General features: G+C 42.4%; 2 protein-coding genes across 2 annotated transcripts; both read left to right on the top strand.

The window, feature by feature from the left end:
• The first annotated feature begins 433 nt into the window (after window positions 1-433).
• On the top strand, window positions 434-922 carry LOC138901697 (uncharacterized). The gene has a single exon (XM_070189478.1). The coding sequence runs from the start codon at window positions 434-436 to the stop codon at window positions 920-922; it is 489 nt and encodes a 162-aa protein (XP_070045579.1).
• A 1,644-nt stretch (window positions 923-2,566) lies between these two features.
• On the top strand, window positions 2,567-3,205 carry LOC138901696 (uncharacterized). Its single transcript, XM_070189477.1, has one exon. It carries the CDS (start codon window positions 2,567-2,569, stop codon window positions 3,203-3,205), a length of 639 nt encoding a protein of 212 aa, XP_070045578.1.
• The last annotated feature ends 10,976 nt before the right edge of the window (window positions 3,206-14,181 follow it).

Below are 14,181 nucleotides of genomic sequence, written 5' to 3'. Positions count from 1 at the left end.
GCCCAAAGGGGGCACTACCTAGTGATAAGGTGGTGAACCCAAAAAGTGGGAAAACGGGGCATGCAATGGCCGTAAAAACAAGAAGTGGGAGAGGTGGGTTGCTATTACCTCAAACCAAAGGAGACATATGGGTGATGATGTGTTGGTGCAAGATGATGATGGGCCAAGGAATTATGTTCAAGCTAATAAAGAATCGAGGATTGATATTGATGAAAATGTGGAGGAGACGCAAGAAAAAGTGAACCCGTCTAGGGAGCACATGATTGACATGCCGGAGCCGGTAGTGCCAAAGGCTAAGGCACCAATGCCAAGGCCTCCTCCTCCATACCCTCAAAGAATTGCAAAGCAATACAATGATAATCAATTCAAGAAATTCATTGATATGATGAAAAGTTTGTCCATAAATGTGTAGTTGGTTGAAGCCTTAGAATAAATGCTGGGATATGCCAAGTTCATGAAGGATTTGGTAACAAAGAAGAGATCGATGAACTGTGAAGCGATAAAAATGACACATCAAGTGATTGCTATTGTGCACTTCATGGCTTTAAAGTTGGAAGACCCCGGTGCTTTCACAATCCCGTGCACTATTGGGACTGCCGATTTCGCCAAAGCTTTATGTGACTTGGAGGCAACCATTAACTTGATTCCCTATTCTATGTTCAAAACGTTGGGGATAGGACAACCAAGACCCACATCCATGAGGTTACAAATGGCGGATCGAACAATGAAAATTCCATTGGGGATAATTGATGATGTGTTAGTTCGGGTCGACAAGTTCATCCTTCCAGCAGATTTTGTGATACTTGACAGTGAGGTTGACTACGAAGTGCCACTCATTTTGGGGAGACCTTTCCTTGCTACAGGGAAGGCCTTAGTTGATGTGAAAGCTGGCGAGCTCACCTTCCGGGTAGGCGATGAATAAATGGTGTTCCACGTTTATAAATCAATGAGGCAGCCAAATAGCAACGAAATGTGTTTGTTCGTGGATCTTGTGACCAAAGTAATTGTTGATTACACAAGTGCTGTGATAAATGTTGAAGATACCTTGGAAGTTGTGTTGTTGAATCATGATGAGGATGAGAAGGAAGGCTTTGTAGATTGTGTCAATGCTTTGCAAGGAATGGGATCATATACTTATGAGCCCAGAAAACTTTCCTTGTATCTCGAAAACTGGAAGACTCCACCAACAAAGCCCTCAATCGAGGAGCCTCCCACATTGGAGTTAAAGCCTTTGCCTTCACACCTCAGGTATGAGTTTCTAGGCCTTTGTTCCACTTTACCTGTTATTCTTTCCTGCTTAACTAACGTGCAGGTAGATTCCACCCCTGCGGTGCTCCAAAGGAGGAATAAAGCAATAGGTTGGACATTGGTGGATATTCGGGGTATAAGACCCGCCTTTTTCATGCACAAAATCATTTTGGAGGAGGATGCCAAACCCTCCGTGGAACATCAACGATGATTGAATGAGTCCATGCAAGAGGTAGTAATGAAAGAGATCATCAAGTGGTTGGATGCCGGGGTTGTTTACCCTATTTCCGATAGTTCGTGGACCTCGCCGGTGCAATGTGTCCCAAAGAAAGGGGGCATGATTGTGATAACAAATGAAAAAAAATGAATTGATCCTCAAAGAACTGTCACCGGGTGGAGAGTGTGCATGGATTATAGGAAGCTCAACAAAGTTACTTGGAAAGACCATTTTCCGCTTCCATTTCTTGATCAAATGTTGGATAAGTTAGCCGGACGTGTTTATTATTGCTTCCTTGATGGATATTCCGGGTATAACTAGATTCTTATTGCTCCTGAAGACCAAGAAAAGACCACTTTCACTTGTCCCTATGGCACTTTCGCATTCTCGCGGATGCCATTCAGGTTATGTAATGCACCGACAACTTTTCAATGGTGCATGATGGACATCTTCACCGATATGGTGGAGGACTTTCTCGAGGTTTTCATGGATGATTTGTTTGTCGTGGGGAATCTTTTTGAAGAGTGCTTGGATAACTTGGATAAGGTATTGGCACATTGTGAAGAAACTAACTTGGTGTTGAATTGGGAGACGTGTCACTTTATGGTCGAGGAGGGCATTGTCCTCGGTCACAAGATTTCCAAGAATGGTATTGAGGTTGATAAAGAAAAAATTAAAGTGATATCCAAACTCCCTCCCCCTACTTCCGTAAAGGGAGTGAGGAGCTTTCTAGGTCATGCGGGGTTTTACCGCCGATTCATCAAGGACTTTTATAAGGTGGTAGACCCTTTGTGCAAACTCTCGGAGAAAGATGCTAAGTTCCTTTTCAATGAAGATTGTATGAAGGCATTTGAACTACTCAAGTATAAGTTGACTACCACTCCTATTATCACTGCGCCAAATTGGAGCTTACCATTTGAGCTCATGTGTGATGCAAGCTATGTGGCGGTTGGAGCGGTATTGGGACCACGAATTAACAAGATCTTTCATCCGGTCTACTATGCTAGCAAGACTATGAACGAGGCCCAAGTCAACTATACAGTGACCGAGAAAGAACTCCTAGCCATTGTCTTTGCTATGGAGAAGTTCCGCCCGTACCTAATGGGTACAGAGGTGATTGTTCACACCGACCATGCGACACTTTGTTATTTGATGAGAAAGAAAGACTCTAAGGCAAGGTTGATGCGGTGGGTGCTTCTATTGCAAGAGTTTGATCTAGATAATCAAGACCGCAATAGAAGTGAGAATCAAGTGACAAATCACTTGTCCCGATTGGAGGAGGAGGGGAGGCCACATGATGGCCTTAAGATCAATGATTCATTTCCTGATGAACAACTCCTTTCCATTTCTATGATTGGGATGCCATGGTTTGCTGATGTGGCCAACTATCTTGTGAGTGGCATAGTTTCGAATGAGTTCTCTGCAAACCAAAGGAAGAAGCTCAAACGGGACTACCTGGACTACTATTTGGATGATCCATATCTCTTCAAAATTTGTACTGATGGTGTTATCCAAAGATGTATACCAGAAGAAGAACAATTGGGTATTCTTGAAGCTTGTCACTCTTCGCCATATGGTGGTCACCATGGTGGAGCTAGAACTGCTACAAAGGTGCTAAGTTATGGATTCTATTGGCCTACCCTTTACAAGGATGCTAGCAACCTCGTTAAGCATTGTGGTGAATGCCAAAGGGCCGGTGGGATCTCCAAGAAAATGAGATGCCTCTCACCACCATCCTAGAGATTGATATTTTTGATGTTTGGGGCATTGATTTTATGTGTCCGTTTATGAGCTCATATGGGAACACCTATATATTAGTAGCTGTGGATTATGTGTCCAAATGGGTTGAAGCCATGGCTTTTCCCAACAATGAAGCTCAGAGTGTGGTAGCTTTCTTGAAGAAGAACACATTCACAAGGTTTGGTACTCCAAGGGCCATCATTAGTGATTGGGGATCACACTTTTGCAACAAATCTTTTGATACTTTACTCTCTAAGTGTGGTCTCACTCACAAAGTGTCGACCCCCTATCATTCTCAAGCAAGTGGACAGGTTGAAGTCTCCAACCGAGAGATCAAGAGTATTCTGTCAAAGAATGTGAATGCCAACCGGATAGATTGGTCGAAGAAACTTGACGATGCTATTTGGGCTTATAGAACAACTTACAAAATACCAATTGGTATGTCTCCGTATCGGTTAGTGTTCGGGAAAGCTTGTCATCTTCCGGTGGAACTTGAGCATAAGGCTATGTGGGTGTTGAAGAAGCTTAACCTTGAGTGGCATGTAGCTGCAAATCTTAGGGTGGAGCAATTGAATAAACTTGATGAGTTCGGTTCCATGCATACTCCAGTTTGTCCTTGTATAAGGACAAGATGAAGTACCTCCTTGACAAGTATATCCGGAACAAAGAATTCAAAGAAAGTGATCTTGTGCTTTCGTTCAACTCTCAGTTGTGGATGTTTCTGGGAAAGCTGAAATCAAAGTGGAGTGGCCTATTTGAAGTTGTACATACGACACCCTTTGGTGCTTTAGATTTGAAAAATAAGAATGATGAGGTGTTTAGAGTCAACAGACACCTGGTTAAACATTATCTTGGCAAGGTTGATTATTGCTACATTGTGGCGTTACTCCATTTCAATTGATTGATAGTAACATGCGTCATGCTGCGACGTTAAATCAGGCGCTTCTTGGGAGGCAACGCATGTGTCTTTTTCTTTTTCTTGTTTTTCTTGTTTAGATTAGATAGGCTTTGTTTTGTACTAACTAGTTTTGAAGTGTATGCAGGAATGTGTGTGCATTGCAGGAACTGAGCATGAAAAATTTGGCTAAGTGTCACAAAAGTGCGGACCGCACTGCCACTCTATGGCCGCACAATTTTATGTGCGGTAGCACAACTGGGAGATGAAAAATACACGGTCTTTGAAGTTTGGCCTGACAAAAATCCTTAACAAAATGCGTCCGCACCCATTTTTGTGCGGTCCGCACTAATTCTGCGGCCGCACTTATTGTTGTACGGTCTGCAGCAATTCTTCGCAAGGGCAGGTAAGGAGTGCGGACCGCACTCAAAATTGTGCGGCCGCACTCCAGGTAAAATTGTGGGCCCGATGGGTAAAAGTATAAATAGGGCCTCTCTCAGCTTTTTACACTTTACGCTCTTTTGAAAACTGAAGCTAAGCTAGCACAGTGCATATCCTCATTGTTTTCAATCTCTCCTCATTTCATCAGTGTTGAATCCCACCTGCATATCCATTACTGGTATGCTAATTATTCTTTAGATTTTTCCTTAATTTTATTCTTTTGATTAGGGTTATTTCCATGCCTAAATATGTCAATGGTTAGTTATTTATGCTTAGAATCATGTGGGTATCCTTTTTAAATGTTAATTGGCGTATGGGTAAGTGACTAATGATGTTTGATTGCTAAAAACTTAAGTAATTTGTGAATAAAATTCCATGAACCCTAAGTCAGTAACGCCTGAATTCAAATTGTGCGGCCGCACTAACTTTTGTCCGGTCCGCACCATGAGCTTCTGCGGCCTCACACATTTTTGTGCGGTCCTCAGTTCTCTGAACTAGGGTATCAGTGTGCATGATTTGTGCGGTCTGCAGTGGACTTGTGCGGTCACACTCATTTTTGTATGGTCCGCACTAATGAAACATCAGAGACCCTAGTAGCCTGAACCTAGGGTTGTGCGGCCGCACTCAAAATTGTGCGGTCTGCACTTTTGGTTATGCGGCCGAACTCACTTTTGTGCGGTCCGCACTGGGTAGTTTGCGGCCGCACTCACTTTTGTGCGGTCCGCACTGGGTAGTTTGCAGCCGCACTCACTTTTGTGCGGTCCGCACTGCTTCTGAGACTGCTTTACTGCAATTGTTATGCATGCACCTGTAGTTTACAAATCTAACTGACTCTTATCCTTATGCATTGCAGACAACAGACCTCCCGAACCCTCGGAAACCAGTGAGTATGTCCCATCTGGGGAAGCTTCTGAGGGTAACTCCATGCAATTACAGCCGGAAGCCCAATCACAATAATTTCCTGGTAGATTCCACCTAGTAGATGAGTCGTCTTCTTCTGCTAGTTCCTCTGATGGTTCGGAAGAGGGTAGTCAAGCCTCTGAGCCCTCTTCCTCACATGCTCCATCCGATCCAATTAATGTGGACGACGATGATGATGTCCCAGACGATGGGAGGGGGGGATACTACAGTAGGAGGTTTGGAGAGATCAAAGAGACCAAAGCTATGGGAGGACAGATTCGTCAGTGCTGCTGCCTTTGCTAAATTTAGGGAATGGTGGCCGCAATGGTCACTCACTCTTGAGCGGTAGTTCTTGATGAAAGATCTAGACAAGCACAACCCTAATGTCCTCCGACAATTCCAGGAGCGAAAAGGTTGGAGATGGTTCACCCACAGTGTTATGGATGCCAATGAGTATTTGGTCAAGGAATTCTATACCAATGTTGCTCATATCAAAAAGGGTACCAAGGTGACAAAAGTTTGAAATTTGAAAATCAAGTTTGATGCCTGCACCTTGAACAAGTATGTGGGGTTTGAGGAAGTGGAGGCAGTCCAATACCTGGAGAAGCTGGCTATGGTGATGCAGCTCGCCCATGGCTAGCTGAGATTCTAGCTATTCGAGGGTCAGCACCTCCGTGGCTCACAACAGGAGTTCCAATAGTCAGAGCCACCCTAAACTTTGAAGCAAAAAGGTGGAAAACATTTGTATGTAGCCGCATTGATCCATGCCTCAACGAGAACAATTTTCCGCTTCCCCGTGTAGTCTTGGTAACCTCAATTATGGCTGGGTACCTAATTTTGTGGGTGCTATCATGTCCACAAATATCACTCTAGCTGTCCAAAAATATGAAAGGTCCTACCTGTACCCGAACTTCCTCACAAAGTACTTCAAGGACCAAAGGGTGGAGCCAAGGCATTATGACACCAAGGTGAAGGCCAAGAAGCCTCTCTTGGTACCAACTTCAGGGTGCTGGCAACCCAAAATTCAAGGGTAAAGCTACTACCTCCACTGGCGAGTCTGAGGAGCCAGAGGTAGTGGTTACTGATTCAGCTGCCGAGCGATCCACCGCAGTCGGTACTTCTACTTGGACAACAGCCATGCCACCTTCATCTTCCGGATCACCTACTTCTGCTAGACTGTCAGTGCCATTATCAGTGTCGGCTTCATCTACATATCCTCAGACTGCGCTGCGAGTTTCCCAGGCATTGGCAAGTCTCAACATGGATGCATGCAGCTACTACAAAGCTGACTGATATATCCAGTGTTATTGCAGCACAGTCCTCAGCCCCAGTAACCCCAACAGAGCTACAGTTACCTCCATTAGTGGTGGAAACATTGAAGAAGATTCTGGAGAACCAGAAGACCATTATTGATAATCTGGCGACGCATGGGAAGGTCATTAAGGATTTGGGCAAACAGGTCAAGAAGATATGTAGATCCTAGGCATCAAAGAAGTCGGTAGAGAAGCTGAGCAAAGAGGTCAAAAGGATTGCATCTGCCAGAGATCTTCCATTGGACTTGCTTATGGAGTAGATAGTCCCATCAGCACAGGCAGCAGCCGGCCAGTCTGAGGAGCCGGTTGCGACTGCACAAACTACTGAGGAGATGATACAGATGCTCAGCAACACAGTTGTCCCTCAGTCGGGAGATGATGACATACAGTTAGAAGAGACAGAGGGTGTTGATGATCCCTTGCCGACTGAGACCACATAGGGAGTTCTCTTAACTCTCTACCCCTTCCCTGTACTTATTTTTGTTAAGCATTGGGGACAATGCTTATTTTTCATTTGGGGGTGGTCTATTTTGATTAATTAACATTTGATATTTGGCATGTAATAATTCTGATACTATTTTTCTTTCATTCTTATTTTCCCTTTGGTATGTATATATTCTCCCCATTTGATGTAGATATTCATTTTACTTATGTATATATTCATTTGACTTCGGTTTGTATATTCATTTATCTCTCTTCCCGTAGTTTACTTCATAGCTTCTTTAGTTTGCTTTTCCTTAGTAGTATAACTTCTTATTTACTTTAGTAGCTTCTCTTTAAATTGTTAGCTTCTTTTTACGTTTTCAGTGAACAATAAGCCTTTGGTTTTCTTAATGCCACAGTTCTTTCCAAAGGTGGATTTTGTGTGAACTGGGTGGCTCTTCCCAACGATAGATGGCATGACAACATTCTTAACAGATTAAGTCCGTTTTCTTTTATGTTTTGACAAAATATAGTAATAATGAATAAAAGTGTCTCGAGCATGTTTCACTTGGTACCAACACATTTACCTCTAACCTTATGGTTAAAAACAAAGTTATTGGCATAAAATAGCTCTAGTTGTGACCTTTAGACTTTTGTGTTGACTCAAATAGTCATCGAGTGGTTCAGTTGAGCCATATGTGATTCTCAATATTAGCTAGGGTTGTTGTAGGCCCTCAACTCCATTCTCTTTAGCAATCCAGCAGTGTGAGAGGTGAGGTATTGAATTGCAAGTCCAAGTTCCCGTGCCAATAGTCTAGAACTTGCCCCGAGTGTTTTTCTGGGCGAAATTCTAAGTGTAGCTTGGCTTGAGAAATGATTGTAGGATTTCCTTGATCCAAATTGAAATTGAAATCTTCCATAGCCTACCAATGTGATAACCCTAGTCAACCCCTTTGAGCCGAAGCCTTTTTCTTTCTATAACCACGTTACAAGCCTTTATCCGTTCTGTAGTGACCCTGTCTTGACACCCGATCTTTCCTTAGCATTCTTGAGAAACAATGGGAAAAAACATAAGTTTGGGGGAGAGACGAGAAATTTGAAGTGATAAAAGCTACAAAGAAGAGAAAGAAATGAAGAAAAGGGAAGGCAAAGAAAAAAAATAAAAAACAAAAAGAAAAATGCCAAAAAGAAAGTAAATAAAATAAAGAGTTGAAGGGAATTCAAAAGAAAGTAGGGATAAAAGGCTGAGGTAAATAGAAAAGGAGAAAAATGAATGTCATGATCAAGAAAGAGTGACATTATGTATCTGTAGTTCCCGGAGGAAGAAGAAAATGACTGAGAGAGTCGAGAAAGTATGAGCCGAAAAGAGAAAATGGAGTGCTTAAGGAAAGATGAAACCATTCTATTCCAACAAGTCCTACCTTAGCCCAAATGCCTTCATTAAATCCCGCAAAAGCCCTACATGAATTCAAGTTGAGTGAGCTTACATTAGTGGTGATTTACATGAGGGTCAAGCTTATGGTACTTAGAGCCAGACTTGTGGCATTATTTTGTGAAAGATGAGCGAACTTTTCACAATCCTTGTATCGAGTGTTGCATTCTAAAGTGAGATGTGCTAACGGAGAGTAGAGGAGGAGGAGTTTGGATCCACAATGACCTACGTAAAATAGCGAGCTTCCTTGATGAATAGAGTCAACTCTTGATGCTTTAGTGTCACACTTGAACTATTGTACTCAAAAAGTCAAACCATTGCATTTTTGATAATTCATATGTGTTGTGGGTAATTGTTGGTCCCAATTGATGTGTGATTGACTCACCTTAAGCCAGTTGAAATATCTCTTTTTCAAGTGGAGGTGGGAATTTCTTTATTTGCTTGAGGACAAGCAAAATCTTAAATTTGGGGGAGTTGATAAGTAGGGATTTTGACCGATTATTTGCTCTCTTTTACTTGTGATTTAGCTAAAAAATGCTTAAAGGCATTCCCAGAAACTAACAAAATGTGCTTACTTGCAGGAATATTGGGATATGAACCAAAGAAGTCAAAATCAACTCACAAAGAAGTCAAAAGTGAACAAGAACCAAAATAGGGCAAAAAGGCCAGCAGTGCGGACCGCACAATTCTAGTGCGGCCGCAGAGAGGAGATTTAGAGAATGGTATTTGGGCAAGCTGAAGGAGTGCAAACCACACCAAAATTGTGCGGACACAGAATATCAAGTGTGGCAGCACTCACTATTATGCGGTCCGCAGGAGTGAAGAATCAGAGAGTTGGATTCAAGTTCAAAATCAAGGAGTACGGACCGCAACATTTTTATGAGGTCACACAATCAGAAGCGTAGCCGCACTCCTTTTTATGCGGACCGCAGAAGCCCTGAACTTCCAAGCCCAAAATTCCAAGAATGTGGACCGCACAATAATTGGCGGCTGCAGAAGCTCAATGTGCAGAGTGCACCAGAATTATGCGGCCGCACAACCTCCGCAGGGGCAATTTTGTCAGATATTTTCAGCTTAGTATAAATAGAACTTTTTGTCATTTTTAGGGAAAGTGACATTGGAGAAGAGCATCTGAGCCATTTTTTTTGCTATTTTTAGGATTTTTGTACTAGATTAACATCTATACATAAGATTTTCTTTTCCTAATCAATTAATATGCATTCTATCTTAATTCTTCTTTGATTTCTGTACTTTTCATGAGTAGCTAAATCTTTAGCTAGGGTTGTGACCCAAAACTAGTGTGGGTATTTGATGGGTGTTTAAGTTAGGGCTTATTTTTGATTGGGCTAGTGATATTTAGCCTTGTTCATGATTGAACCCTAGAATCAATGGTTGCAAACATTGATTCATGCCTATTTGACTTAGCCTCTACTTGAGAAAGAGAGACTAACTCTAGGAAAACTTGGGTAACAAGAAATTGGGGTGAGTTCAAGAAATTGATAGCCCTAATTAAAGGGTTAAACCTAGAGATAGTAATACCCGACTTGAGCTAATATCACTTGTATTGTGCAAATACCCGCCTCTGCGCCCACAAGGCCTCTAGACATATATGAACCTGCACAAAACTGTGCATCAAGTGTAGTATGAGTACGTAAATCAACGCGTACCCAGTAAGTATCCCTCCTAACCCCGAAGAAGTAGTGACGAGGGGTCGACTTTGACACTTACTATGGGCTATAGATAGGATATTAATGACATAATTAAGTATGAATTACATGAATTGTTGCAAGCTCAATATTTTAAAGTAAGTAAGCAGTTCTTTTATAATTACGAAATCTTCAAATTTATCTCCCCATTATTTAACAATTTATCTCAAGCCGAGGAGGCAATATAATTTATTGCAAATTCCAAAACAATCAATTATGTCATGCGCAAATCATGCTGAGGTCGTACGGCCCGATCCAACATAATATTAAACTGTGCACTGCCGGAGGGTCGAACGACGCGAACCATAGATGCATCTATTTAATATGCCGAGGCGTTCGGCCCGTTCCACAAAAGATAAACACATTCAAACAACCAAATTAAGGATTTATTTAGGTCTGATGTTCAAAGAAATATCAATTCTCATTAACGGTCAAGTGACCCGTCCAAAACCCAAGTAGGTGAAGTTTACCCTTTTGAAATTCCTTTATCAAGTTCCAATATGTTTTAAACGGTTAAATTAACAAGTAGGATGCAAGCATCACAAATATAACGGAATTCGGGTCCTAGACTACCCGGACATAAACATAATAGTAGCTACGCACGGACTCTCATCACTTCGTACATACGTAGCCCCCACAAGTAGAAGCACATATTGAATTATTTCACTTGTGGGGTAAATTCCCTCTTACAAGGTTAGAAAGGAGACTTACCTCGCTCTGAAGTTCCATAACCGGCTCCCAAGCCCTTCCGACGACTCAAACAGATACCCAACGCTCCAAAACTGGTCAATAATTATGCAAACCCATTAATATATACTCAAATACGCATTATAATCCTATTTACAACAATTCCCAACTCCGCTTGAAAAGTCGATAAAATCGCCCTCGGACCCACGTGCTCGAATTCCGAAAATGTTTGAAGCTAAACTTTGCCCATGACATCACGGACTCAAATATGTAAATTATTCCAAATTCTATGCCCAAAATCGTGGTCAAAATCCAAAATACCAAATTCTAGGTTTTCTACCAAAACCCCACAATTTCTACTAATTTCCATGTTCAAATCAATATATGATCATGTATTTAGTTTATAATAAGTGGAAATCACTTACCTTGACATTGATGACGAAGAATGAGCTCCTAACTCGCTCTAAGACCGGCTCTCATGGAGGAAATGAGGTGAAAATGAGCCAAGCCCTCGTTTTTAAAGAACCCACTGCCCAGCCCCGTCCTTCGCACATGCGGTCAAGTAGCCGCACCTGCGGCTTCGCAGGTGCGAGAAACCTCCCGCTTCTACGCCTGCTTCTTCTTCTACGAGGTACTTTCCGCTTCTGCGCTTGTGCATATGCAGCCAAAAGCTCCGCACCTGCGGTCCTTCACCTGGATAGCCTGCCCCGCTTCTGTGCCATCCGCACCTGCGGTCAAAACCTCGCAGGTGTGGGTACACTAGATATCAGCTGCCTCAACTCTTATTCAAATTCCAAATTTAATCCGTTAAGCACCCGGAATCCACCCGGGGCCCTTGGGACCTTAACCAATTATACCAACACCTCCCAAAGCACATCACGAACTTAGTCGAGCCTCCAAATCATATCAAACAACGTCGAATTCACGAATCACACCCCATTCCAAGCTTAATGAACTTTAGAATTTCAAACTTCCTCATTCGATGCCGAAACCTATCAAATCACGCCCTATTGCCCTTAAAGTTTGCACACAAGTCACATTTGACTATACGGACCTACTCCAACTTCCGGAATCAAATTCTGACCCCGATTGCAAAAATTTTACTTCCGGTTAAACTTCTTAAAAATCTTCAAATTTCTACGGATGCGCTCCCAAAATGACCTACGGACCTCCAAATCCACTCCAGGATGCGCTCCCAAAATCGGAATCACCATACAGAGCTATTCTAAGACTCGAAATTCCAAACAGACATCGATAACATTGAAATGCACTTCAACCCAAAATTAAGGAATCCTTCAAAAATGCTAACTTCCACAATAGGTGCCGAAATGCTCATAGGGCATCCAAAACCCGATCTGAAAATAAGCCCAAGTCTGAAATCATCATACAAACCTGCTAGAACCTTCAAATCCTGATTCTGAGGCCGTTTACTCTAAAATCCAATCTTAGTCAATTCTTACAACTTAAAGCTTTCGAAATGAGAATTTTCATTCCAATTCAACTCCGAACTTCCCGAAATTCAATCCCGACCATGGGTACAAGTCATAATACCTGAAGTGAAGCCGCTCATGGCCTCAAACCGCCAAACGACGCGCTAGAGCTCAAAACGACCGGTCGGGTCATTACATTCTCTCCCACTTAAACATACGTTCGTCTTCGAACGTGCTAAGAACTACGTTGGAGTTGTCCAAAATCATTGTTTAGCACCTCGTGCACCTATCCGTGCTACCACAACTCAGTTGAGCACACTGGCTCGAGTAAATCTGAAGATTCCCCTTTTGTTCAGTCAAATTTGCCTTAGAGCCAAATTCCAACATTCGGAATCTTCTGCCAGGCCTGTTTCCAACATACGATCACTATATCAATCACCACCCGATGTACCAAAACATGACTGCATACCTTTGCTGAATTCACACCATGCATCGCATAATTCACATGACCATAATAACATCCTCTGATAACAATAGCCGAAATTCCACGAACCAGATGTCCCCAACACACCTCATGCCACATACATGTCCTACTCCAACTCTTGTAATTCTGCCGTAGCAGAAAAGATGCGTAAAATTTTACAACCAACTGCCGAGTCAACCATTCATTGAGTTTCTCCCCTTGACAAGAACCATTAGCTCATTATGGACTGAATAACAATATTTACTCTTTAACTATGCCTCATACCGATCTGATCACACTGACTGCAGGTCCAATAATCCCGTCTCTCCTAGTATAAGCTGCCCAGGCAATAAGCCACCTCAGAATTCTGCCAAAAATCTCATATGATGCCATAATGTGCTGACAAACTACAAACTTGAATGTGATACATAAGGAAAACGAACTCTGGAAAGAACTACTCAACCCACGTAACTAATTAAACAACCGAAAAGGCATTATGAACCTTTCTCAGAAAATGAGAAACAAAACACACAAGAATAGATATAGGGAACTGTACTCGACATCACACTGTTGCGGCGCGCAACCTGATCCAAACAATATGCATGTGGCAGCGTGCCACCCGATCCACACATAAAATCTATATAAGGATTTACTTACTGGGCTAGAATGTTCATTATTACAAAATACCCGAATATCGGGCACAAGCATGCTAAGTGCATAATACCATCCCTGGGGAGACCGATAGTGCCATACGCTGCAAAAGTCAAGCACAACTAAAGTGCGATATATAATCTGAATCTCGAGAGCCATCCTGCTCACATAACATCATCGCTACGCGGAACCTCAGCACATGTGAAATTTATCAAGCCGTTTCACAACTCACACGACACAATATTGTATTACATGAAATAGTCGGCGGCAAAATAACATCAACGTCCGAATACTCCTCCATAAGGAGCGTTATGCTGAAATGAAAATATTCAGCCCGATATGGAGCCTACATTAATATCTAGATCCACCCATGGACCTCAAGCCGATTCTGACCATACCGCACTGGGCTAATCACCTTTCAAGGATCCATGGTAAACCTTTTTCCCACGACATACAAGAATAGCCTCCAAATCCAGAACAAACATTCTCAGTTCACAACCAAATGAACCGAGCGCCCTTCAGCCATAAATTCTCACCTCAACGATAGTACCACAACCTCCATACTTGGTTTCCATCTTTAATCATTTAAGTGACTACCTGTCACACTTATACAATCTTTACGTGGGACACGCTCC

This window comes from Nicotiana tomentosiformis, chromosome 11 (assembly GCF_000390325.3).
Source record: "Nicotiana tomentosiformis chromosome 11, ASM39032v3, whole genome shotgun sequence".
Taxonomy (NCBI): domain Eukaryota; kingdom Viridiplantae; phylum Streptophyta; class Magnoliopsida; order Solanales; family Solanaceae; genus Nicotiana; species Nicotiana tomentosiformis.
Note: the sequence above shows the minus strand (reverse complement) of the source record. Positions and strands in the feature narration are given on the sequence as shown.

Bases quoted from the DNA above. Each gene is read 5' to 3' on its own strand.
- LOC138901697 (XM_070189478.1), top strand. From the start codon at position 434: ATGCTGGGATATGCCAAGTTCATGAAGGATTTGGTAACAAAGAAGAGA.
- LOC138901696 (XM_070189477.1), top strand. From the start codon at position 2,567: ATGGGTACAGAGGTGATTGTTCACACCGACCATGCGACACTTTGTTAT.